Raw genomic sequence first — 26,802 nt, 5'->3', positions numbered from 1 at the left:
AGCACGCTCATGTATGTGACCATGTATACCTCTGTAATGCAGAGATTTAACACCTCCTATTAGTGTCCTGCTGCTTCAGTGTCTGCACAGAGCACGCTCATGTATGTGACCATGTATACCTCTGTAATGTACAGATGTAACACCTCCTATTAATGTCCTGCTGGTTCAGTGTCTGCACAGAGTGCGCTCATGTATGTGACCATGTATACCTCTGTAATGCACAGATGTAACACCTCCTATTAGTGTCCTGCTGGTTCAGTGTCTGCACAAAGCACGCTCATGTACGTGACCATGTATACCTCTGTAATGCACAGATGTAACACCTCCTATTAATGTCCTGCTGGTTCAGTGTCTGCACAGATTGCGCTCATGTATGTGACCATGTATACCTCTGTAATGCACAGATGTAACATCTCCTATTAGTGTCCTGCTGCTTCAGTGTCTGCACAAAGAACACTCATGTACGTGACCATGTATACCTCTGTAATGCACAGATGTAACACCTCCTATTAGTGTCCTGCTGCCTCAGTGTCTGCACAGAGCACGCTCATGTATGTGACCATGTATACCTCTGTAATGTACAGATGTAACACCTCCTATTAGTGTCCTGCTGGTTCAGTGTCTGCACAGAGCACGCTCATGTACGTGACCATGTATACCTCTGTAATGCACAGATGTAACACCTCCTATTAATGTCCTGCTGGTTCAGTGTCTGCACAGAGTGCGCTCATGTATGTGACCATGTATACATCTGTAATGCACAGATGTAACATCTCCTATTAGTGTCCTGCTGCTTCAGTGTCTGCACAAAGAACACTCATGTACGTGACCATGTATACCTCTGTAATGCACAGATGTAACATCTCCTATTAGTGTCCTGCTGCTTCAGTGTCTGCACAAAGAACACTCATGTACGTGACCATGTATACATTTGTAACGCACAGATGTAACATCTCCTATTATTCTCCTGCTGCTTCAGTGTCTGCACAAAGCACGCTCATGTATATGACCATGTATACCTCTGTAATGCACAGATGTAACATCTCCTATTAATGTCCTGCTGCTTCAGTGTCTGCACAGAGCACGCTCATGTATGTGACCATGTATACCTCTGTAATGCACAGATTTAACACCTCCTATTAGTGTCCTGCTGCTTCAGTGTCTGCACAGAGCACGCTCATGTATGTGACCATGTATACCTCTGTAATGTACAGATTTAACACCTCCTATTAGTGTCCTGCTGGTTCAGTGTCTGCACAAAGAACACTCATGTATGTGACCATGTATACCTCTGTAATGCACAGATGTAACACCTCCTATTAGTCTCCTGCTGCTTCAGTGTCTGCACAAAGAACACTCATGTATGTGACCATGTATACCTCTGTAATGCACAGATTTAACACCTCCTATTAGTGTCCTGCTGGTTCAGTGTCTGCACAAAGAACACTCATGTACGTGACCATGTATACCTCTGTAATGCACAGATGTAACACCTCCTATTAGTGTCCTGCTGCCTCAGTGTCTGCAAAAAGCATACTCTGGCATCATTCAGCATAGGAACTGCGGGATTGTACTGCTTGATCCCCTTCTGGTTCAGTGTCTGCACAAACTATACTCTTACATAGTTCATCAAAGGAACTGCAATATTTTACTTCTCGCATTCGTTCTCTGCTGGTTCAGTGTCTGCACGTAGTATAATCTAATGCTTTTTATTGTGGTTACTGCAGGACTTCATATGCCCTCAGTAGCCTGCTGGTTCAGTGTCTGCACAAAGCACACCCTGCATTTTTAGCATAGGAATCCCTTTTTGGTTCAGCGCCTGTGCAAAACTAACTGTAATCTACTTTGATGTGTGTAAATGGCAGTTTCATTGCACTATAGCAGTCTGCTGATTCAGTGTCTGCACAGACTATTCTCTGATAGGTTCATTATGGCACCTAGAGCAATTTACTTCTTATTTTAGTCCTCTGCTGGCTCAATGTCTACAAAAAGACATAGCGTACGGCGTTTCATTGTAAAGCCTGCTGGTTCCATTTGGTCTACAGGTGACTGCTGGTTCAGGTTCTGCATAAAGTAGATACATATATAAAATAACACTATCTTTCACGATGAGGAGTAATGAGCATCGTCATTTCTGAGATATGCCAATATTGATGTGACTCTTCAGAAAGTCCTGATGCCAAGCAGTGGCCACCAAAATTCTGAAAACAGAAGTGGATGTAAATGGGGAAAAGACACGATGTAACCCATAATCATCACCAGACAAGCGCAGCAACAGGGGAACATGGGTGTAGGTTATAAAGAAATCTAAAAATTATAGGTACGATATCATTAAAGATGGCAAAAAACTGATCTGATCAAGCCTAGAGGTCAATGCCAGGAAGGAGCTCCATAAAGCCACCATGATAAAGCTATAGACTATATAGAAGGCAATAACAGGTAGACGGAGGATCTTGGCTTGTAACCTGCTCATTTCATCACATGGATATTCTCTCTGAAGAACGTGGGGCAGGTATCGTATCAGGCTTGTGTTATGGTGCGGCGGTGATGGCTACTCTACGTCCCCGGCTGGGGTCAGGCATTACCTCTCTATGGCTTCCGCATGCTGCAGGTTATACAGTAAGGAAGGAACAATCTTGTCCATGTGTTGAGGCTCCCAGATATTGGCCTGAAGTTCATCGTTAACCGTTTTCCTGACAACTCCCTGAAGACCTTTAATTCCTGCCATCCGTATGCTTGAAATAATAAGAATATATCAGATATTAAATAATACATCCAACATCAAATATCGGGTCGCAAGGAACAGAGAAGGATATATAATTAATAGATAGATAATAGATAGATAATAGATAGATAAATAGATAAATAGATAGATAGATAATAGATAGATAATAGATAATAGATAGATAATAGATAGATAATAGATATAGATAGATAATAGATAATACATAATAGATAGATAATAGATAGATATATAGATAGATAATTAATAGATAATACATAGATAGATAGATATAATAGATAGATGATAGATAATATATAGATAAAAAATAGATAGATAATAGATAGATCATTAATAGATAGATAGATAATAAATAGATAGATAGATAATAGATAGATGATAGATAGATGATAGATAGATAATAGATAGATAGATAGATGATAGATAAATAATAGATGGATAAATATAGATAGATGATAGATAATAGATAGATAATAGATAGATAATAAATAGATAGATAGATAAATAGATAGATAGATAGATGATAGATAATAGATAGATAATAGACAGATAGATAGATAATAGATAGATGATAGATGGATAAATATAGATAGATAATAGATAGATGATAGATAATAGATAGATAATAGATAGATAATAGATAGATAATAAATAGATAGATAGATAAATAGATAGATAGATAGATAGAGAGATAGATAGATAGATGATAGATAGATAATAGACAGATAGATAGATAATAGATAGATGATAGATAGATGATAGATAGATGATAGATAATAGATAGATGATAGATAGATGATAGATGATAGATAGATGATAGATAATAGATAGATAATAGATGGATAAATATAGATAGATAATAGATAGATAGATAGATGGATAGAAAAAAAATGGAACAGCACATACAATTAAATGGGTGCAGAGGCCTCCAAGCAACTAATCCATAAACTTGCCAAATATACAGGGACCAAAAAAATGGAAGGCAGCACTCCAGGTTTTAGGAAAAAATATAAGTGGACTTTATTGGGCCCACATGGAAGACAGAATAGATAATAGACAAACAGACAGATAGATAGATAATAGATAGATAATAGATAGATAATAGACAGACAGAATCCACAGCGTTCTGAGGAATGAAATAGCATTACTTTATTCGCCCATGAATATGGGACATTTTGCCACCTAATCTCTGTATGTCTGAGCCTTCGGCTGTGTTCACACCTCAGTTTTACGTCTCAGGACTCATCCGTGTTCTCTCCTTCTTGCGGCCACAGTTTTCTCCTCCAATATCTTTTTCACTAGAGCCTGTAACTGTCTGAACTGTTCTATCCATTGAATTTGCAACAATGTATCAGTTAAAAACGGATAAAACCCGTCTGCAATCTGCGGACAATCACTGCTGTTGTCTTCTGAGTTGCTGTGTGGGTCAGTGTGCTGCTGTCCCACGGCCTGAGACTCAGACGTTCAGTGACGGACGGACGGATGGACCCCCGAGACATGCGACATCCCACCCTGTGACCCTGGGCACACACTGGACGCCGTCACACCGCCGGCATCGGCCGCCCGCCACTTACTTGCTCCGGATCTCCAGGTCTTCGTAGCTGGAGTGGCACATCTCGCTGAAGCGGGACACAAAGAAGTCGTAGCTGCGGTGGTAGGACGGCGTGTCCTCCTCAATGTTGGCAAACTTCACAAACTGAGGGATCAAACAACAACTCCACAGTCACAGACGCACAGCGGCCGCGGGGAGCACTTTACATAGAAAAAATCAATTCAGTCTCTAATGTGCAGAGAAATGGAGAAATAACAGCCTGGTACAAGCAGAGTTTTATCCCGCCATCCACTGCCGGTGACTCCGTCCCTCCCTCATACTTTACACTGCAGGTCCGGCTCCTCACACTGGCTGCTGTGTATAAGCACTGGCTCCGCAGGAAGGCAGAACATGGAGAGGACGGTGAGGAGACGAGACACCAGGAGGATGCTCCAGAGAGAAACATAAAAAACACAGACTGAGGGGAGGAGCATGTAAAGGGGAGGGGCATAAGGAGAGGAGGAGGAGCACATAAAGGGGAGGGGCAGAGAGGAGGAGCACATAAACAGGAGGAGCATAGAGGAGGGTATATAAAGGGGAGGGGCATAGAGAGAAGAGGAGGGGCATAGAAAAGGAGCACATAAAGGGGAGGGTCATAGAGAGAAGAGGAGGGTCATAGACAGAAGGGGAGGGGCATAGTGGTGGAGCACATAAAGGCGAGAGATATAGAAAGAGGAGCATAAAAAGGGGAGGAGCGGAGCCTTTAAAGGGGGTGGGCATATAGAAAGGAGGAGCACATAAAAGGGAGGGCATAGAGAGAGGAAGAGCACCCAAAGGGGTGGGGCATAGAGGAGGAGAACCTAAAGTGGTGGGGCATAGAGGAGGAGCATGTAAAGGGTAGTGGCATAAGGAGAGGAGGGGTACACAAAGGGGAGGGGCACAGTGAAGGAGCACATAAAGGGGAGGAGCAGGGCCTTTAGAATATCTAGTGGCCGCTCTTCTCCCCTGGATCCACCGGTGGATGGTGACACGTACAGCACAAGGCAACATACTCACAGAATTAGTCCCCAGGATCTGGAGATTTGGCTTCTCTGATTCAAGGAGTTTGGCTACCATCTTCAGAAAACTCTCCACAAACAGGTTAATACTTTGGCAATGACAGGCCATCAAGAGCTGGTCAAGAGCCTCCATGGCGATGCAGACATAACTAACAGAGGAAAAGTGGAAGATGAGAAGAGGCAAAATAGTGATTCTAAGTTACCTCCTGTATTATACCCCAGAGCTGCACTCACTATTCTGCTGGTGCAGTCACTGTGTACACACATTACATTACTGATCCTGAGTTACATCCTGTATTATACTCCAGAGCTGCACTCACTATTCTGCTGGTGCAGTCACTGTGTACATACATTACATTACTGATCCTGAGTTACATCCTGTATTATACCCCAGAGCTGCACTCACTATTCTGCTGGTGCAGTCACTATGTACATACATTACATTACATTACTGATCCTGAGTTACATCCTGTATTATACCCCAGAGCTGCACTCACTATTCTGCTGGTGCAGTCACTGTGTACATACATTACATTACTGATCCTGAGTTACATCCTGTATTATACTCCAGAGCTGCACTCACTATTCTGCTGGTGCAGTCACTATGTACATACATTACATTACTGATCCTGAGTTACATCCTGTATTATACCCCAGAGCTGCACTCACTATTCTGCTGGTGCAGTCACTGTGTACATACATTACATTACTGATCCTGAGTTACATCCTGTATTATACCCCAGAGCTGCACTCACTATTATGCTGGTGCAGTCACTATGTACATACATTACATTACTGATCCTGAGTTACATCCTGTATTATACCCCAGAGCTGCACTCACTATTCTGCTGGTGCAGTCACTGTGTACATACATTACATTACTGATTCTAAGTTACCTCCTGTATTATACTCCAGAGCTGCACTCACTATTCTGCTGGTGCAGTCACTGTGTACATACATTACATTACTGATCCTGAGTTACCTCCTGTATTATACTCCAGAGCTGCACTCACTATTCTGCTGGTGCAGTCACTGTGTACATATATTACATTACTGATCCTGAGTTACATCCTGTATTATACTCCAGAGCTGCACTCACTATTCTGCTGGTGCAGTCACTGTGTACATATATTACATTACTGATCCTGAGTTACCTCCTGTATTATACCCCAGAGCTGCACTCACTATTCTGCTGGTGCAGTCACTGTATACATACATTACATTACTGATCCTGAGTTACATCCTGTATTATACTCCAGAGCTGCACTCACTATTCTGCTGGTGCAGTCACTGTGTACATACATTACATTACTGATCCTGAGTTACATCCTGTATTATACCCCAGAGCTGCACTCACTATTCTGCTGGTGCAGTCACTGTGTACATACATTACATTACTGATCCTGAGTTACCTCCTGTATTATACTCCAGAGCTGCACTCACTATTCTGCTGGTGCAGTCACTGTGTACATACATTACATTACTGATCCTGAGTTACATCCTGTATTATACTCCAGAGCTGCACTCACTATTCTGCTGGTGCAGTCACTGTGTACATACATTACATTACTGATCCTGAGTTACATCCTGTATTATACTCCAGAGCTGCACTCACTATTCTGCTGGTGCAGTCGCTGTATACATACATTACTTTACTGATCCTGAGTTACCTCCTGTATTATACTCCAGAGCTGCACTCACTATTCTGCTGGTGCAGTCGCTGTATACATACATTACATTACTGATCCTGAGTTACATCCTGTATTATACTCCAGAGCTGCACTCACTATTCTGCTGGTGCAGTCACTGTATACATACATTACATTACTGATCCTGAGTTACATCCTGTATTATACTCCAGAGCTGCACTCACTATTCTGCTGGTGCAGTCACTGTGTACATATATTACATTACTGACCCTGAGTTACATCCTGTATTATACTCCAGAGCTGCACTCACTATTCTGCTGGTGCAGTCACTGTGTACATACATTACATTACTGATCCTGAGTTACATCCTGTACTATACTCCAGAGCTGCACTCACTATTCTGCTGGTGCAGTCACTGTGTACATACATTACATTACTGATCCTGAGTTACATCCTGTATTATACCCCAGAGCTGCACTCACTATTCTGCTGGTGCAGTCACTGTGTACATACATTACATTACTGATCCTGAGTTACCTCCTGTATTATACTCCAGAGCTGCACTCACTATTCTGCTGGTGCAGTCACTGTGTACATACATTACATTACTGATCCTGAGTTACCTCCTGTATTATACTCCAGAGCTGCACTCACTATTCTGCTGGTGCAGTCACTGTGTACATACATTACATTACTGATCCTGAGTTACATCCTGTATTATACCCCAGAGCTGCACTCACTATTCTGCTGGTGCAGTCACTGTGTACATACATTACATTACTGATCCTGAGTTACATCCTGTATTATACTCCAGAGCTGCACTCACTATTCTGCTGGTGCAGTCACTGTGTACATACATTACATTACTGATCCTGAGTTACATCCTGTATTATACCCCAGAGCTGCACTCACTATTCTGCTGGTGCAGTCACTGTGTACATACATTACATTACTGATCCTGAGTTACCTCCTGTATTATACTCCAGAGCTGCACTCACTATTCTGCTGGTGCAGTCACTGTGTACATACATTACATTACTGATCCTGAGTTACATCCTGTATTATACTCCAGAGCTGTACTCACTATTCTGCTGGTGCAGTCACTGTGTACATACATTACATTACTGATCCTGAGTTACATCCTGTATTATACCCCAGAGCTGCACTCACTATTCTGCTGGTGCAGTCACTGTGTACATACATTACATTACTGATCCTGAGTTACATCCTGTATTATACTCCAGAGCTGCACTCACTATTCTGCTGGTGCAGTCACTGTGTACATACATTACATTACTGATCCTGAGTTACATCCTGTATTATACTCCAGAGCTGCACTCACTATTCTGCTGGTGCAGTCACTGTGTACATACGTTACATTACTGATCCTGAGTTACATCCTGTATTATACCCCAGAGCTGCACTCACTATTCTGCTGGTGCAGTCACTGTATACATACATTACATTACTGATCCTGAGTTACCTCCTGTATTATACTCCAGAGCTGCACTCACTATTCTGCTGGTGCAGTCACTGTGTACATACATTACATTACTGATCCTGAGTTACATCCTGTATTATACTCCAGAGCTGCACTCACTATTCTGCTGGTGCAGTCACTGTGTACATACATTACATTACTGATCCTGAGTTACATCCTGTATTATACTCCAGAGCTGCACTCACTATTCTGCTGGTGCAGTCACTGTGTACATACGTTACATTACTGATCCTGAGTTACATCCTGTATTATACCCCAGAGCTGCACTCACTATTCTGCTGGTGCAGTCACTGTATACATACATTACATTACTGATCCTGAGTTACCTCCTGTATTATACTCCAGAGCTGCACTCACTATTCTGCTGGTGCAGTCACTGTGTACATACATTACATTACTGATCCTGAGTTACCTCCTGTATTATACTCCAGAGCTGCACTCACTATTCTGCTGGTGCAGTCTAGTCTGTGACTAGAGTATGGAGTGTTGCAACTCAGACACATATCACTGTGTTATCTGTGATGTTACATAGGACTGCAGGTGATATTCTGCACATACAATCTCCGCTCTGCTACATCCTGCTCGGTGACCCCCATACACAGACAGCAGTATAATCCTCTGTCCCGGTCCCCATTCCTCCTCCCCTGCACTTTCGGCCATTCCCCCCACTGTCTGCCATGCAGGATATGTGTAGTGTGTGAACAAGTACCTGCACCAGCAACTCATCTTCCCGGACTGTGGCAGATCGGGGCGCAGGGCACGGACAGGACACCTCGAATGCCGCTGACTTCTCTTCCCAAATATACAGAGAGCATCTGTATTAGCGGAGGGCAGGCTGGGGTGGACGAGCTGCAGAACAGATGTGCCGCCGAGCCCAGGATTCCTGCACTAATCCACAATCTGAGGGCATTAGGACGGCGCAGCTGATGGGAGGCCATTTATTAAGTAGGAAGCATTAAATCTAGGGATGAAGGACTGTGATGACACAGGATTCAGGAGGGGGAGGAAATAGAGATGCGCGCCCCAAAATCTCAGCGACCTTCCTGGAGATTATCACCCTGGCTACATAGGGGCATAATAATGAGTGTGAGCCGAAATGGAGACTAAGGGGAAAGGATGGGAGAAGGGTTAATTGTTGGGAGGTGACATTCATAAGGACTCCCATAACTGGATGTGTTGGGCTTCCAAAAACTGGACATCAACCACACGTAGGGCTGTCTCTAGGCTTCCCTGTTACTTGGGTCTTCACAAAGAGAGAGAATCCTCCCATAGATAACAGTGCAGACAGGGGTCACTGTTAGTGTTTCTGCCTCCCATAGATAACAGTGCAGCCATTTGTCCCGGCTAGTGTTTCCACCTCCTAAAGAGAGCAGTGCAGCCAGGGGTCACTGTTAGGGTTTCTGCCTCCCATAGATAACAAGTGAAGTAAAGGGTCACTGTTAGTGCTTCTGCCTCCCATAGAGAGCAGTGCAGCCAGGGGTAACTGTCCTATATAACACCGCAGGTAACACATTGACATCTCTGATTACAGCTTATGGAGTACATGTTACGTATATAATATTTGCTGTGGATGATTCCCTTTTAAACCATAGAGAATAACAGGTACGTCTCCTCCTCCTCCTGAAGGTCGTGGGACTAGAAAGCTTTTACCTGTTATTACACATTATTAGTGCGCCATTTTCTGTGCGCTGACATTCCGCAGAATAATCCCTTGAGAAAGATTAAATCGAAATATCACATTCCTGCAAGCTAGACTCTGCCTCTCACCCATCATTAACAGTCACTTCTTTTGAAGTGAAAATCACGACTGAGCTGTGCACCCTCCCCTATAATATCCACGTGGGCTTCCTCTAAGTTACATACACTCTTGGGTAATGTGGCCCCCACATGGTTTCGAAACATACACCTGCAGTCAATATGAAGTTCTTAATTACAGTGGAAAATGTCAAGGGCGGTCGTCGTACCCATAGCGGTGCCTGGACACATCTCGACTCAGTCGTTCCGAAAGGTAGGCACCAATACGATCCAATTTCTCCGGGGCTGAAAGTGCATAGAAGGTCAACTTTTCCATGTTTGCTTTGACCAGACCATCCTGTAAAGGTCACAATATATACAATTACAGAACAATACAATATAAACATTTGTACAATATGAAGAGTGTAAAAGCCTTACATATTCCAAAGGAGAAGGGTCTCATTTCATTCCATAGGAGACTAATTAAATCCTTGGTGCCTTATGTAACAAACTTATCCCAAAGATACAGTTGCCATTTGATTTAGAGGTATAGGATATTTTCTTCCTAAGGCTCCATGCACATACATAGGCCCCCCTGCACCCAGCACTTTGGTAGGACGGGAACGTAATAGTTGTGGATTTCTGTGAATGATCCTCTGTGTGTACATCACATCCGAAACACTCAACCGGCACAAAGAGACGACGGACCTCAGTCATTTCTTACACTAGTAATATGAGAGCTGTATCACATGCTATAATGTAATGTTATGTAATACCATATGATGCAGTATAATGTTATAGCAGCTGCTGCCGCCATGACTATTAGATCACTTCGCTATTTTCCCTTTCGTGCAGTGATTTCCCTGCGGCCTGGATCTCTGGAGCTCACTCAGCGGATTTGTGCTTCGCTCCTGGCATTGACTGTATGAAGGTTTTTCTCCTCCGACCTTGCAATGTCACCAGTGACAAAATCTCTCACAGATGTCTCAGTCACGTCCTACATAAGTAGCTGCTATTTTATTTCACAGAACAGCACCACTCATGTCTACAGGTTGTGTCTGGTAATTGCAGACCAGCCACATTTTAGTGAATTCAGCGACAATACCAGACATGACCCACGTGATGAGTGGTGCTGTCAGACATAACCCACGTGACAAGAGTGGTGCTGTCAGACATAACCCATGTGACAAGAGTGGTGCTGCCAGACATAACCCACGTCACAAGAGTGGTGCTGTCAGACATAACCCACGTGACAAGAGTAGTGCTGTCAGACATAACCCACGTGACAAGAGTGGTGCTGTCAGACATAACCCTTGTGACAAGAGTGGTGCTGTCAGACATAACCCACGTGACAAGAGTGGTGCTGTCAGACATAACCCACGTGACCAGAGTGGTGCTGTCAGACATAACCCATGTGACAAGAGTGGTGCTGCCAGACATGACCCATGTGATGAGAGGTGCTGTCAGACATAACCCATGTGACAAGAGTAGTGCTGTCAGACATAACCCACGTGACAAGAGTGGTGCTGTCAGACATAACCCACGTGACAAGAGTGGTGCTGCCAGACATAACCCACGTGACAAGAGTGGTGCTGTCAGACATAACCCACGTGACAAGAGTGGTGCTGTCAGATATAACCCACATGACAAGAGTAGTGCTGCCAGACATAACCCACGTGACAAGAGTGGTGCTGCCAGACATAACCCACGTGACAAGAGTAGTGTTGTCAGACATAACCCACGTGATAAGAGTGGTGCTATCAGACATAACCCACGTGACAAGAGTGGTGCTGTCAGACATAACCCACGTGACAAGAGTAGTGCTGTCAGACATAACCCATGTGACAAGAGTGGTGCTGTCAGACATAACCCATGTGACAAGAGTGGTGCTGTCAGACATAACCCATGTGACAAGAGTAGTGTTGTCAGACATAACCCACGTGATAAGAGTGGTGCTGTCAGACATAACCCATGTGACAAGAGTAGTGTTGTCAGACATAACCCACGTGATAAGAGTGGTGCTATCAGACATAACCCACGTGACAAGAGTGGTGCTGTCAGACATAACCCATGTGACAAGAGTGGTGCTGTCAGACATAACCCATGTGACAAGAGTGGTGCTGTTTGCTACAATAAGGGGAAATCAAAATAAAAATACATAAATTACCCTAAGCTCTCACCTCTGAATCCTCTGGGAAGATATTGTCCACAAGTCTCTTGTAGCGAGGACGCAGCGCTCCACAGCAGCACAGACCTGAAGAGAGAACACAGATATTAAAATGATGGAAATTAGGTGTATTATGGAGTAGAGTAAGAAACTATAAGTGGAAAGTCAGTGCTACGACTACAACCATGAACACTGATAGAATATGACCACAATTACAACCATAAGTAGTACTAGAACCAAGATTAACTTGACTACAGCTAAAACCTTGACTATGATTACAACTATAACTGGAGCTAGAACTACGGCTACAAGTACACCTATGACTACAGGTAGAACTAAGACTGTACCTGCAACCAAGACTAGAGCTCGGACAATGACCAGGACTACAACCATGAATACTAATAGAGCTGTAACCACGACATGACCTAGAACTGTAAGCACGACTAAAAAAAGACTAGAGCTAGAATTATGGCTACAACCATGAATAGTACTAGAGCTAAAACTATGACCAAGACCACAGCAAGAACCATCACTACAACTACAACAATGACTGCAGTTAGAGCTTTGGCTTCTACTAAAACCATTAATATAACTAGAACCATGACTGCGACTACAACCATGACTACAGCTAGAACTAAGTCTACAACCATGACTACAGCTAGAACCAAGTCTACAACCATGTCTACAGCTAGAACTAAGTCTACAACCATGACTACAGCTAGAACCAAGTCTACAACCATGACTACAGCTAGAACCAAGTCTACAACCATGACTACAGCTAGAACTAAGTCTACAACCATGTCTACAGCTAGAACTAAGTCTACAACCATGACTACAGCTAGAACCAAGTCTACAACCATGTCTACAGCTAGAACTAAGTCTACAACCATGACTACAGCTAGAACCAAGTCTACAACCATGACTACAGCTAGAACCAAGTCTACAACCATGACTACAGCTAGAACCAAGTCTACAACCATGACTACAGCTAGAACTAAGTCTATAACCATGTCTACAGCTAGAACCAAGTCTACAACCATGACTACAGCTAGAACTAAGTCTACAACCATGTCTACAGCTAGAACTAAGTCTACAACCATGACTACAGCTAGAACCAAGTCTACAACCATGTCTACAGCTAGAACTAAGTCTACAACCATGACTACACTCCCAGACAGAAGTTACGTTGCTTATCCATATTATGTAAAAAGTAGCTTATAACCTGACGTTAAGTTCATCCATTGGTTGTGTAAATTATTCTTTTGAATGCTGAAACGCTCCGAAATGTTGCTTGGGTTAAGAAAATAAATTGGCATCAATACAGAAATATTGATCAGTTAATGGACACAGAATGGTCAGATTTTGGCAAGACAAAAGTTTTGTCGCCTGGTCATATAATGCACCCAATCCTAGTTTACATCCTCACTTGAGCTCAATAAATGATCGGTTAGTGTGTATGTATAAAAAGAAACCCTGCGCCCCAGACCTTCACTTGAACTGCAACTTGAGCTCTGACAACATGCAAAAAATCCACCCTGTGACCAAAGCCTGGATTATTAAGAGGCTGAAGACCAGTTCCACTGCAGGGGTGGCTGGCACCTTTAATGTGTCTCAGCGTCAAGTAGAAAGAATTAAAAAAAGAAGAGACTGGAGATGTGTTTGACAAGCCCAGGTCCGGCAGACCCCGCAAGACAACTGCTCAGGAGGAACGTTTGTTCGTTAGAAAATCCAAAGCAAGCCCCTCTTCCAATGCAGCAGAGCTCCAACAGGCCTGGTCACTTCATGTCCCTGTGTCAACTAGAACAGTTTGTAGGATTATGTCTCGAAATGGCCTCCATGGTGGAATCAGTGCCCAGAAGCCAGAACTAAACAAAAGGCAAATAAAAAAACCGTGTGGCATTTGCAAAGTCCCACATCCTGCTAAACAGATGGAAGCAGGAAAAGTGGCAGAAGGTGGATTTCTCTGTTATGGGGGATCTGTGGATGACGCACTGTTATGAGGGATCTGTGGATGACGCACTGTTATGAGGGATCTGTGGATGACGCACTGTTATGGGAATCTGTGGATGATGCGCTGTTATGGGGGATCTGTGGATGACGCACTGTTATGAGGGATCTGTGGATGACGCACTGTTATGGGGGATCTGTGGATGACGCACTGTTATGGGGGATCTGTGGATGACGCACTGTTATGGGGATCTGTGGATGACGCACTGTTATGTGGGATCTGTGGATGACGCACTGTTATGAGGGATCTGTGGATGACGCACTGTTATGGGGGATCTGTGGAGGATGCACTGTTATGGGGATCTGTGGATGACGCACTGTTATGGGGATCTGTGGATGACGCACTGTTATGGGGGATCTGTGGATGATGCACTGTTATGGGGATCTGTGGATGACGCACTGTTATGTGGGATCTGTGGATGACGCACTGTTATGGAGGAACTGTGTATGACGCACTGTTATGGGGGATCTGTGGATGACGCACTGTTATGGGGGATCTGTGGATGACGCACTGTTATGGGGATCTGTGGATGACGCACTGTTATGAGGGATCTGTGGATGACGCACTGTTATGAGGGATCTGTGGATGACGCACTGTTATGGGGATCTGTGGATGACGCACTGTTATGGGGGATCTGGGGATGACGCACTGTTATGGGGATCTGTGGATGACGCACTGTTATGTGGGATCTGTGGATGACGCACTGTTATGGAGGAACTGTGTATGACGCACTGTTATGGGGGATCTGTGGATGACGCACTGTTATGGGGGATCTGTGGATGACACACTGTTATGGGGGATATGTGGATGACGCACTTATGGGGGATCTGTGGATGACGCTCTGTTATGGGGGATCTGTGGAGGATGCACTGTTATGGGGAATCTGTGGATGACGTGCTGTTATGGGGGATCTGTGGATGACGCACTGTTATGGGGGATCTGTGGATGACACACTGTTATGTGGGATCTGTGGATGACGTGCTGTTATGGGGGATCTGTGGATGCCACACTGTTATGGGGGATCTGTGGATGATGTACTGTTATGGGGGATCTGTGGAGGATGCACTGTTATGGGGAATCTGTGGATGACGTGCTGTTATAGGGGATCTGTGGATGACGCACTTATGGGGGATCTGTGGATGACGCTCTGTTATGGGGGATCTGTGGATGACGCACTTATGGGGGATCTGTGGATGACACACTGTTATGGGGGATCTGTGGATGACGCACTGTTATGTGGGATCTGTGGATGACGCGCTGTTATGGGGGATCTGTGTATAACGCACTGTTATAGGGGATCTGTGGATGATGCACTGTTATGGGGATCTGTGGATGACGGTCTGTTATGGGGGATCTGTGGATGACGCACTTATGGGGGATCTGTGGATGACGCTCTGTTATGGGGGATCTGTGGATGACGCACTGTTATGGGGGATCTGTGGATGACGCACTGTTATGGGGGATCTGTGGATGACGCACTGTTATGGAGGAACTGTGTATGACGCACTGTTATGGGGGATCTGTGGATGACGCACTGTTATGGGGGATCTGTGGATGACGCACTGTTATGGAGATCTGTGGATGACGCACTGTTATGGGGGATCTGTGGATGACGCTCTGTTATGGGGGATCTGTGGATGACGCTCTGTTATGGGGGATCTGTGGATGACGCACTGTTATGGGGATCTGTGGATGACGCACTGTTATGGGGGATCTGTGGATGACGCTCTGTTATGGGGATCTGTGGATGACGCTCTGTTATGGGGATCTGTGGATGACGCACTGTTATGGGGGATCTGTGGATGACGCACTGTTATGGGGGATCTGTGGATGACGCACTGTTATGGGGGATCTGTGGATGACGCTCTGTTATGGGGGATCTGTGGATGACGCTCTGTTATGGGGGATCTGTGGATGACGCACTGTTATGGGGGATCTGTGGATGACGCACTGTTATGGGGGATCTGTGGACGCTGCACTGTTATGGGGGATCTGTGGATGACGCACTGTTATGGGGGATCTGTGGATGACGCACTGTTATGGGGGATCTGTGGATGACGCTCTGTTATGGGGGATCTGTGGATGACGTGCTGTTATGGAGGAACTGTGTATGACGCACTGTTATGGGGGATCTGTGGATGACGCACTGTTATGGAGATCTGTGGATGACGCACTGTTATGGGGGATCTGTGGATGACGCTCTGTTATGGGGGATCTGTGGATGACGCTCTGTTATGGGGGATCTGTGGATGACGCACTGTTATGGGGGATCTGTGGATGACGCACTGTTATGGGGGATCTGTGGATGACGCTCTGTTATGGGGGATCTGTGGATGACGCTCTGTTATGGGGGATCTGTGGATGACGCACTGTTATGGGGGATCTGGGGATGACGCTCTGTTATGTGGGATCTGGGGATGACGCACTGTTATGGGGGATCTGTGGATGACGCTCTGTTATGGGGGATCTGTGGATGACGCTCTGTTATGGGGGATCTGTGGATGACGCACTGTTATGGGGGATCTGTGGATGACGCACTGTTATGGAGATCTGTGGATGACGCACTGTTATGGGGGATCTGTGGATGACGCTCTGTTATGGGGGATCTGTGGATGACGCTCTGTTATGGGGGATCTGTGGATGACGCACTGTTATGGGGGATCTGTGGATGACGCACTGTTATGGGGGATCTGTGGATGACGCTCTGTTATGGGGGATCTGTGGATGACGCTCTGTTATGGGGGATCTGTGGATGACGCACTGTTATGGGGGATCTGGGGATGACGCTCTGTTATGTGGGATCTGGGGATGACGCACTGTTATGGGGGATCTGTGGATGACGCACTGTTATGTGGGATCTGTGGATGACGCGCTGTTATGGGGGATCTGTGTATAACGCACTGTTATAGGGGATCTGTGGATGATGCACTGTTATGGGGATCTGTGGATGACGGTCTGTTATGGGGGATCTGTGGATGACGCACTTATGGGGGATCTGTGGATGACGCTCTGTTATGGGGGATCTGTGGATGACGCACTGTTATGGGGGATCTGTGGATGACGCTCTGTTATGGGGGATCTGTGGATGACGCTCTGTTATGGGGGATCTGTGGATGACGCACTGTTATGGGGGATCTGTGGATGACGCACTGTTATGGGGGATCTGTGGATGACGCACTGTTATGGGGATCTGTGGATGACGCTCTGTTATGGGGGATCTGTGGATGACGCTCTGTTATGGGGGATCTGTGGATGACGCACTGTTATGGGGGATCTGTGGATAACGCACTGTTATGGGGGATCTGTGGATGACGCTCTGTTATGGGGGATCTGTGGATGACGCTCTGTTATGGGGGATCTGTGGATGACGCACTGTTATGGGGGATATGTGGATGACGCACTTATGGGGGATCTGTGGATGACGCACTGTTATGGGGGATCTGTGGACGCTGCACTGTTATGGGGGATTGCTGGCTGGCACACTGTGTACGCTTCTGTCCCTTTTAGTATGTGGGGTGGAGGGATTTTATATTGGAATGCTCAGGGTTAATGGCGCTAATAATGTTCTCCCCTGATACAGTGGCACATGGTCTTTTGTGCAGAGACAGGGGCGGTGAATGTCACTGGTAGCAGAGATCGTCCTTATAATTAGCCGTCATTGCTGAGCGGTGATCAGTGGGTACAATGTGTGTTATCTCCAGTGCTGAGTGTCGCACGATGCCCGGCTCCAGCTATGAGTCATCTACCAGGACACCGAGGATTCCAAATGTTCCAAAATCGGGGCACCGACACCTCCACAAAAATCGTAATCTGTTCCTTCCCACGGCTGGCAGTAGAATTTAATGACCACCTGACCAAAGGGTTGGCACAATTGCATTTGTTTCAGAAAATGAAATATTTCTTCCAAAGAAGTATTGCAGTTACCCGAAAAAAGGAAAACTGGACATAATTTCGCACAAAACCCCCAAAATAGGACGGACAAAATTGTTGGCACCTTTCAAAAAATTGTGGATAAACAACCTTATTCCAAGCATGTGATACTCGTTCAAACTCACCTGTGGCAAGGAACAGGAGTGGGCAATAGAAAATCACACCAGGAACCAGGGAAAAAGGGGAGAAGTTGACACAATCTTTGCATTGTGTGTCTGTGTGTGCCACACTAAGTATGGAGAACAGAACGAGGAGAACTGTCTGAGGACACGAGAACCCAAATTTTTTTCCAAAAATATCAACAATCTCAAAGTTACAAGTCCATCTCCAGAGATCCTGATGTTCCTTTGTCCACTGTGAGCAACATAATCAAGAAATTTACAACCTATAGCACTATAGCTAATCGACGTGGACGGCAAAGACAAAATGATGAAAGGTTACAATGAAGGATAGCCTGGATGGTGGATAAGCCCCAATCAAGATCCAAAGAAATCCAAGCTGTCCTGCAGGCTCAGGAGGCATCGGTGTCAGAGCGAACTATCCGTCCACATGTGACGGAGATGAAACGCTATTGCAGGAGACCCAGGAGGACCCCACTGCTGACACAGAGACATAAAAAAACTAGACTGCAGTTTGTCAGGATGCATGTAAGTCAAAATCCTTCTGAGAAAGTGTCTTGTAGACAGATGAGACCAAGGTAGAGCTTTTTGGTAAAGCACATCATTCTAATGTCTACTGAAAATTGAATGAGCCCTACAAAGAAAAGAACACTATACCTACAGTCAAATATGGTGGAGGTTCAAATATGTCTTGGGGTTGTTTTGCGGCCTCTGGCGCTGGCTGGGAGTCTTGAGGGAGCCTTGACTGTGTGTAAGGCATCATGAAATCTGAAGATCGTCAAAGGATTTTGGGTCACAATGTAGTAACATAGTAACATAGTAACATAGTAACATAGTAACATAGTTAGTAAGGCCGAAAAAAGACATTTGTCCATCCAGTTCAGCCTATATTCCATTATAATAAATACCCAGATCTACGTCCTTCTACAGAACCTAATAATTGTATGATACAATATTGTTCTGCTCCAGGAAGACATCCAGGCCTCTCTTGAACCCCTCGACTGAGTTCGCCATCACCACCTCCTCAGGCAAGCAATTCCAGATTCTCACTGCCCTAACAGTAAAGAATCCTCTTCTATGTTGGTGGAAAAACCTTCTCTCCTCCAGACGCAAAGAATGCCCCCTTGTACCCAGTGTCAGGAAAGCTGGGTTAGTATCCTAAATCATGGGTCTTCCAGGAGGACAATGACCCCAAACATATGGCAAAAAGCTCCCAAAATTGATGGAAAGAAAGCGCTGGAGAGTTCTGAAGTGGCAGCAAGGAGTCCGGATCTAAATCCCATTGATCACCTGGGGAGAGATCCTAAAATTGCTGTTGGGAGAAGACGCCTTCACATATGAGAGACCACGAGTAGTTTGTAAGAAGATTGGTCCAAAATTCCATCTGAGAGGTGTAAGAAGCTCGTGGATGGTTATAGGAAGTGAATGATTGCAGTTATTTATTCCAAAGGGGGCATCAAATATTTAGGAGGGCGCCAACAATTCTGTCCGGCCCATTTTGGGGATTTTGTGTAAAATTATGTCCATGCTTTTTTCTCAGCTTTTTTTTGTGTTGTTCCAATAGACACAAATGAAATAAACCTGTGTATAACACTGTCGGCCATGACTGTATGTTACCTAGTCACATATTATGGGGTCTATCTGCGTATACAGTGAATATACGGCCCTGCGGCGGCCCTCAGCCGGTTATGGATTTGTCACCGGATTCTGCATTATTGCATCAGTGCCCAGCGACCGGCCCAAAACATCACGGCTCTAGAGGAGATCGGCATGGAGGAGTGGGCAACATACCACCAACAGTGTGTGCCAACCAGGAGATCTGCATGGAGGAGTGGGCAACATACCACCAACAGTGTGTGCCAACCGGGAGAGCTGCATGGAGGAGTGGGCAACATACCACCAACAGTGTGTGCCAACCAGGAGATCTGCATGGAGGAGTGGGCAACATACCACCAACAGTGTGTGCCAACCGGGAGAGCTGCATGGAGGAGTGGGCAACATACCACCAACAGTGTGTGCCAACCAGGAGATCTGCATGGAGGAGTGGGCAACATACCACCAACAGTGTGTGCCAACCAGGAGATCTGCATGGAGGAGTGGGCAACATACCACCAACAGTGTGTGCCAACCGGGAGATCTGCATGGAGGAGTGGGCAACATACCACCAACAGTGTGTGCCAACCAGGAGATCTGCATGGAGGAGTGGGCAACATACCACCAACAGTGTGTGCCAACCAGGAAATCTGCATGGAGGAGTGGGCAACATACCACCAACAGTGTGTGCCAACCAGGAGATCTGCATGGAGGAGTGGGCAACATACCACCAACAGTGTGTGCCAACCAGGAGATCTGCATGGAGGAGTGGGCAACATACCACCAACAGTGTGTGCCAACCAGGAGATCTGCATGGAGGAGTGGGCAACATACCACCAACAGTGTGTGCCAACCAGGAGATCTGCATGGAGGAGTGGGCAACATACCACCAACAGTGTGTGCCAACCGGGAGAGCTGCATGGAGGAGTGGGCAACATACCACCAACAGTGTGTGCCAACCAGGAGATCTGCATGGAGGAGTGGGCAACATACCACCAACAGTGTGTGCCAACCAGGAGATCTGCATGGAGGAGTGGGCAACATACCACCAACAGTGTGTGCCAACCGGGAGAGCTGCATGGAGGAGTGGGCAACATACCACCAACAGTGTGTGCCAACCAGGAGATCTGCATGGAGGAGTGGGCAACATACCACCAACAGTGTGTGCCAACCAGGAGATCTGCATGGAGGAGTGGGCAACATACCACCAACAGTGTGTGCCAACCGGGAGAGCTGCATGGAGGAGTGGGCAACATACCACCAACAGTGTGTGCCAACCAGGAGATCTGCATGGAGGAGTGGGCAACATACCACCAACAGTGTGTGCCAACCAGGAAATCTGCATGGAGGAGTGGGCAACATACCACCAACAGTGTGTGCCAACCAGGAGATCTGCATGGAGGAGTGGGCAACATACCACCAACAGTGTGTGCCAACCAGGAGATCTGCATGGAGGAGTGGGCAACATACCACCAACAGTGTGTGCCAACCAGGAGATCTGCATGGAGGAGTGGGCAACATACCACCAACAGTGTGTGCCAACCAGGAGATCTGCATGGAGGAGTGGGCAACATACCACCAACAGTGTGTGCCAACCGGGAGAGCTGCATGGAGGAGTGGGCAACATACCACCAACAGTGTGTGCCAACCAGGAGATCTGCATGGAGGAGTGGGCAACATACCACCAACAGTGTGTGCCAACCAGGAGATCTGCATGGAGGAGTGGGCAACATACCACCAACAGTGTGTGCCAACCGGGAGAGCTGCATGGAGGAGTGGGCAACATACCACCAACAGTGTGTGCCAACCAGGAGATCTGCATGGAGGAGTGGGCAACATACCACCAACAGTGTGTGCCAACCAGGAGATCTGCATGGAGGAGTGGGCAACATACCACCAACAGTGTGTGCCAACCGGGAGAGCTGCATGGAGGAGTGGGCAACATACCACCAACAGTGTGTGCCAACCAGGAGATCTGCATGGAGGAGTGGGCAACATACCACCAACAGTGTGTGCCAACCAGGAAATCTGCATGGAGGAGTGGGCAACATACCACCAACAGTGTGTGCCAACCGGGAGAGCTGCATGGAGGAGTGGGCAACATACCACCAACAGTGTGTGCCAACCAGGAGATCTGCATGGAGGAGTGGGCAACATACCACCAACAGTGTGTGCCAACCAGGAGATCTGCATGGAGGAGTGGGCAACATACCACCAACAGTGTGTGCCAACCGGGAGAGCTGCATGGAGGAGTGGGCAACATACCACCAACAGTGTGTGCCAACCAGGAGATCTGCATGGAGGAGTGGGCAACATACCACCAACAGTGTGTGCCAACCAGGAGATCTGCATGGAGGAGTGGGCAACATACCACCAACAGTGTGTGCCAACCGGGAGAGCTGCATGGAGGAGTGGGCAACATACCACCAACAGTGTGTGCCAACCAGGAGATCTGCATGGAGGAGTGGGCAACATACCACCAACAGTGTGTGCCAACCAGGAAATCTGCATGGAGGAGTGGGCAACATACCACCAACAGTGTGTGCCAACCAGGAGATCTGCATGGAGGAGTGGGCAACATACCACCAACAGTGTGTGCCAACCAGGCCAGGAGATCTGCATGGAGGAGTGGGCAACATACCACCAACAGTGTGTGCCAACCAGGAGATCTGCATGGAGGAGTGGGCAACATACCACCAACAGTGTGTGCCAACCAGGAGATCTGCATGGAGGAGTGGGCAACATACCACCAACAGTGTGTGCCAACCGGGAGAGCTGCATGGAGGAGTGGGCAACATACCACCAACAGTGTGTGCCAACCAGGAGATCTGCATGGAGGAGTGGGCAACATACCACCAACAGTGTGTGCCAACCAGGAGATCTGCATGGAGGAGTGGGCAACATACCACCAACAGTGTGTGCCAACCGGGAGAGCTGCATGGAGGAGTGGGCAACATACCACCAACAGTGTGTGCCAACCAGGAGATCTGCATGGAGGAGTGGGCAACATACCACAAACAGTGTGTGCCAACCAGGAGATCTGCATGGAGGAGTGGGCAACATACCACCAACAGTGTGTGCCAACCGGGAGAGCTGCATGGAGGAGTGGGCAACATACCACCAACAGTGTGTGCCAACCAGGAGATCTGCATGGAGGAGTGGGCAACATACCACCAACAGTGTGTGCCAACCAGGAAATCTGCATGGAGGAGTGGGCAACATACCACCAACAGTGTGTGCCAACCGGGAGAGCTGCATGGAGGAGTGGGCAACATACCACCAACAGTGTGTGCCAACCAGGAGATCTGCATGGAGGAGTGGGCAACATACCACCAACAGTGTGTGCCAACCAGGAGATCTGCATGGAGGAGTGGGCAACATACCACCAACAGTGTGTGCCAACCGGGAGAGCTGCATGGAGGAGTGGGCAACATACCACCAACAGTGTGTGCCAACCAGGAGATCTGCATGGAGGAGTGGGCAACATACCACCAACAGTGTGTGCCAACCAGGAAATCTGCATGGAGGAGTGGGCAACATACCACCAACAGTGTGTGCCAACCAGGAGATCTGCATGGAGGAGTGGGCAACATACCACCAACAGTGTGTGCCAACCAGGAGATCTGCATGGAGGAGTGGGCAACATACCACCAACAGTGTGTGCCAACCGGGAGAGCTGCATGGAGGAGTGGGCAACATACCACCAACAGTGTGTGCCAACCAGGAGATCTGCATGGAGGAGTGGGCAACATACCACCAACAGTGTGTGCCAACCAGGAGATCTGCATGGAGGAGTGGGCAACATACCACCAACAGTGTGTGCCAACCGGGAGAGCTGCATGGAGGAGTGGGCAACATACCACCAACAGTGTGTGCCAACCAGGAGATCTGCATGGAGGAGTGGGCAACATACCACCAACAGTGTGTGCCAACCAGGAAATCTGCATGGAGGAGTGGGCAACATACCACCAACAGTGTGTGCCAACCAGGAGATCTGCATGGAGGAGTGGGCAACATACCACCAACAGTGTGTGCCAACCAGGAGATCTGCATGGAGGAGTGGGCAACATACCACCAACAGTGTGTGCCAACCAGGAAATCTTCATGGAGGAGTGGGCAACATACCACTAACAGTGTGTGCCAACCAGGAGATCTGCATGGAGGAGTGGGCAACATACCACCAACAGTGTGTGCCAACCGGGAGAGCTGCATGGAGGAGTGGGCAACATACCACCAACAGTGTGTGCCAACCAGGAGATCTGCATGGAGGAGTGGGCAACATACCACCAACAGTGTGTGCCAACCAGGAAATCTGCATGGAGGAGTGGGCAACATACCACCAACAGTGTGTGCCAACCAGGAGATCTGCATGGAGGAGTGGGCAACATACCACCAACAGTGTGTGCCAACCAGGAGATCTGCATGGAGGAGTGGGCAACATACCACCAACAGTGTGTGCCAACCAGGAGATCTGCATGGAGGAGTGGGCAACATACCACCAACAGTGTGTGCCAACCAGGAAATCTGCATGGAGGAGTGGGCAACATACCACCAACAGTGTGTGCCAACCAGGAGATCTGCATGGAGGAGTGGGCAACATACCACCAACAGTGTGTGCCAACCAGGAGATCTGCATGGAGGAGTGGGCAACATACCACCAACAGTGTGTGCCAACCAGGAAATCTTCATGGAGGAGTGGGCAACATACCACTAACAGTGTGTGCCAACCAGGAGATCTGCATGGAGGAGTGGGCAATATACCACCAACAGTGTGTGCCAACCAGGAGATCTGCATGGAGGAGTGGGCAACATACCACCCACAGTGTGTGCCAACCAGGAGATCTGCATGGAGGAGTGGGCAACATACCACCAACAGTGTGTGCCAACCAGGAGATCTGCATGGAGGAGTGGGCAATATACCACCAACAGTGTGTGCCAACCAGGAGATCTGCATGGAGGAGTGGGCAACATACCACCAACAGTGTGTGCCAACCAGGAGATCTGCATGGAGGAGTGGGCAATATACCACCCACAGTGTGTGCCAACCAGGAGATCTGCATGGAGGAGTGGGCAACATACCACCAACAGTGTGTGCAAACCAGGAGATCTGCATGGAGGAGTGGGCAACATACCACCAACAGTGTGTGCAAACCAGGAGATCTGCATGGAGGAGTGGGCAACATACCACCCACAGTGTGTGCCAAGCTGGTGAAGACTCACAGAAAACGTCTGACCTCCGCGTCAAGAACAACACACTGAGATGAACTTCTGTTAATGACCAAATACTTATTTTCCACCATAATTAACAAAATAAATCTTCCCAAATCAGACGCGGTGATTTTCTGGATTTGTTTTCTCATCGTTGTGGTCACCTGTGATGTCAGTTACAGGCCGCTCTCATCAGTGGGAGAACTTGCACAATTGGTCGCTGGCTAAATACTTTTCCCCACTTTCTGTAATGTGTTTATTCTCCATTTGCCCCTTTAAGAACCTCCCGTTCTATCTCTTATATCGCTATTCCGGCTCCATAGAGGCGACCGGAGTCAGCGATCTATGGCGGAACCGAGACTACACGGAAGGACAGAAAACCCGGGAGACGCCGCAGACTCAGCGCCACATGTCTGCTTCCACATCAAAAAGCCAAAAACCAAGTCAGACCCCTCCTTACACCACGTCTAAATCTGTGACCTTCCCGTGAATTATCACACCCTTCTTAAACACTCTGTGCTGCTGTGGTCCCCACTTCTTACACTAAGTCTAAATCTGTGACCCTCCCATGAATTATCACACCCTTCTTAAACACTCTGTGCTGCTGTGGTCCCCACTTCTTACACTAAGGGTGAATCTGTGACCTTCCCGTGAATTATCACACCCTTCTTAAACACTCTGTGCTGCTGTGGTCCCCACTTCTTACACTAAGGGTGAATCTGTGACCTTCCCGTGAATTATCACACCCTTCTTAAACGCTCTGTGCTGCTGTGGTCTCCACTTCTTACACTAACAGTGAATCTGTGACCTTCCCGTGAATTATCACACCCTTCTTAAACACTCTGTGCTGCTGTGGTCCCCACTTCTTACACTAAGGGTGAATCTGTGACCTTCCCGTGAATTATCACACCCTTCTTAAACGCTCTGTGCTGCTGTGGTCTCCACTTCTTACACTAACAGTGAATCTGTGACCTTCCCGTGAATTATCACACCCTTCTTAAACGCTCTGTGCTGCTGTGGTCTCCACTTCTTACACTAAAGGGTGAATCTGTGACCTTCCCGTGAATTATCACACCCTTCTTAAACACTCTGTGCTGCTGTGGTCCCCACTTCTTACACTAAGGGTGAATCTGTGACCTTCCTGTGAATTATCACACCCTTCTTAAACGCTCTGTGCTGCTGTGGTCCCCACTTCTTACACTAAGGGTGAATCTGTGACCTTCCCGTGAATTATCACATCCTTCTTAAACGCTCTGTGCTGCTGTGGTCTCCACTTCTTACACTAACAGTGAATCTGTGACCTTCCCATGAATTATCACACCCTTCTTAAACACTCTGTGCTGCTGTGGTCCCCACTTCTTACACTAAGGGGGAATCTGTGACCTTCCCGCGAATTATCACACCCTTCTTAAACACTCTGTGCTGCTGTGATCCCCACTTCTTACACTAAGGGTGAATCTGTGACCTTCCCGTGAATTATCACACCCTTCTTAAAAACTCTGTGCCGCTGTGGTCCCCACTTCTTACACTAGGGGGGAATCTGTGACCTTCCTGTGAATTA

At 47.0% G+C, this 26,802-nt stretch overlaps 1 protein-coding gene across 3 annotated transcripts in view; it reads right to left on the bottom strand.

Annotated features, from left to right (window-relative positions):
- Positions 1-26,802, bottom strand: part of EFR3B (EFR3 homolog B) — a 164,968-nt gene that overhangs the window by 55,821 nt on the left and 82,345 nt on the right. For all 3 annotated transcript variants that reach the window (XM_069728430.1, XM_069728431.1, XM_069728429.1), the window contains exons 2-6: positions 12,397-12,470; positions 10,447-10,574; positions 5,331-5,481; positions 4,318-4,439; positions 2,586-2,735 (exon numbers count right to left, since the gene is read on the bottom strand). In XM_069728430.1, coding sequence (XP_069584531.1) covers positions 2,586-2,735; positions 4,318-4,439; positions 5,331-5,481; positions 10,447-10,574; positions 12,397-12,470 — 625 coding nt within the window. The remainder of the gene's footprint in view (positions 1-2,585; positions 2,736-4,317; positions 4,440-5,330; positions 5,482-10,446; positions 10,575-12,396; positions 12,471-26,802) is intronic.

The sequence above is a fragment of the Ranitomeya imitator genome, chromosome 5 (genome assembly GCF_032444005.1).
Source record: "Ranitomeya imitator isolate aRanImi1 chromosome 5, aRanImi1.pri, whole genome shotgun sequence".
Classification (NCBI taxonomy): Eukaryota; Metazoa; Chordata; class Amphibia; order Anura; family Dendrobatidae; genus Ranitomeya; species Ranitomeya imitator.
Note: the sequence above shows the minus strand (reverse complement) of the source record. Positions and strands in the feature narration are given on the sequence as shown.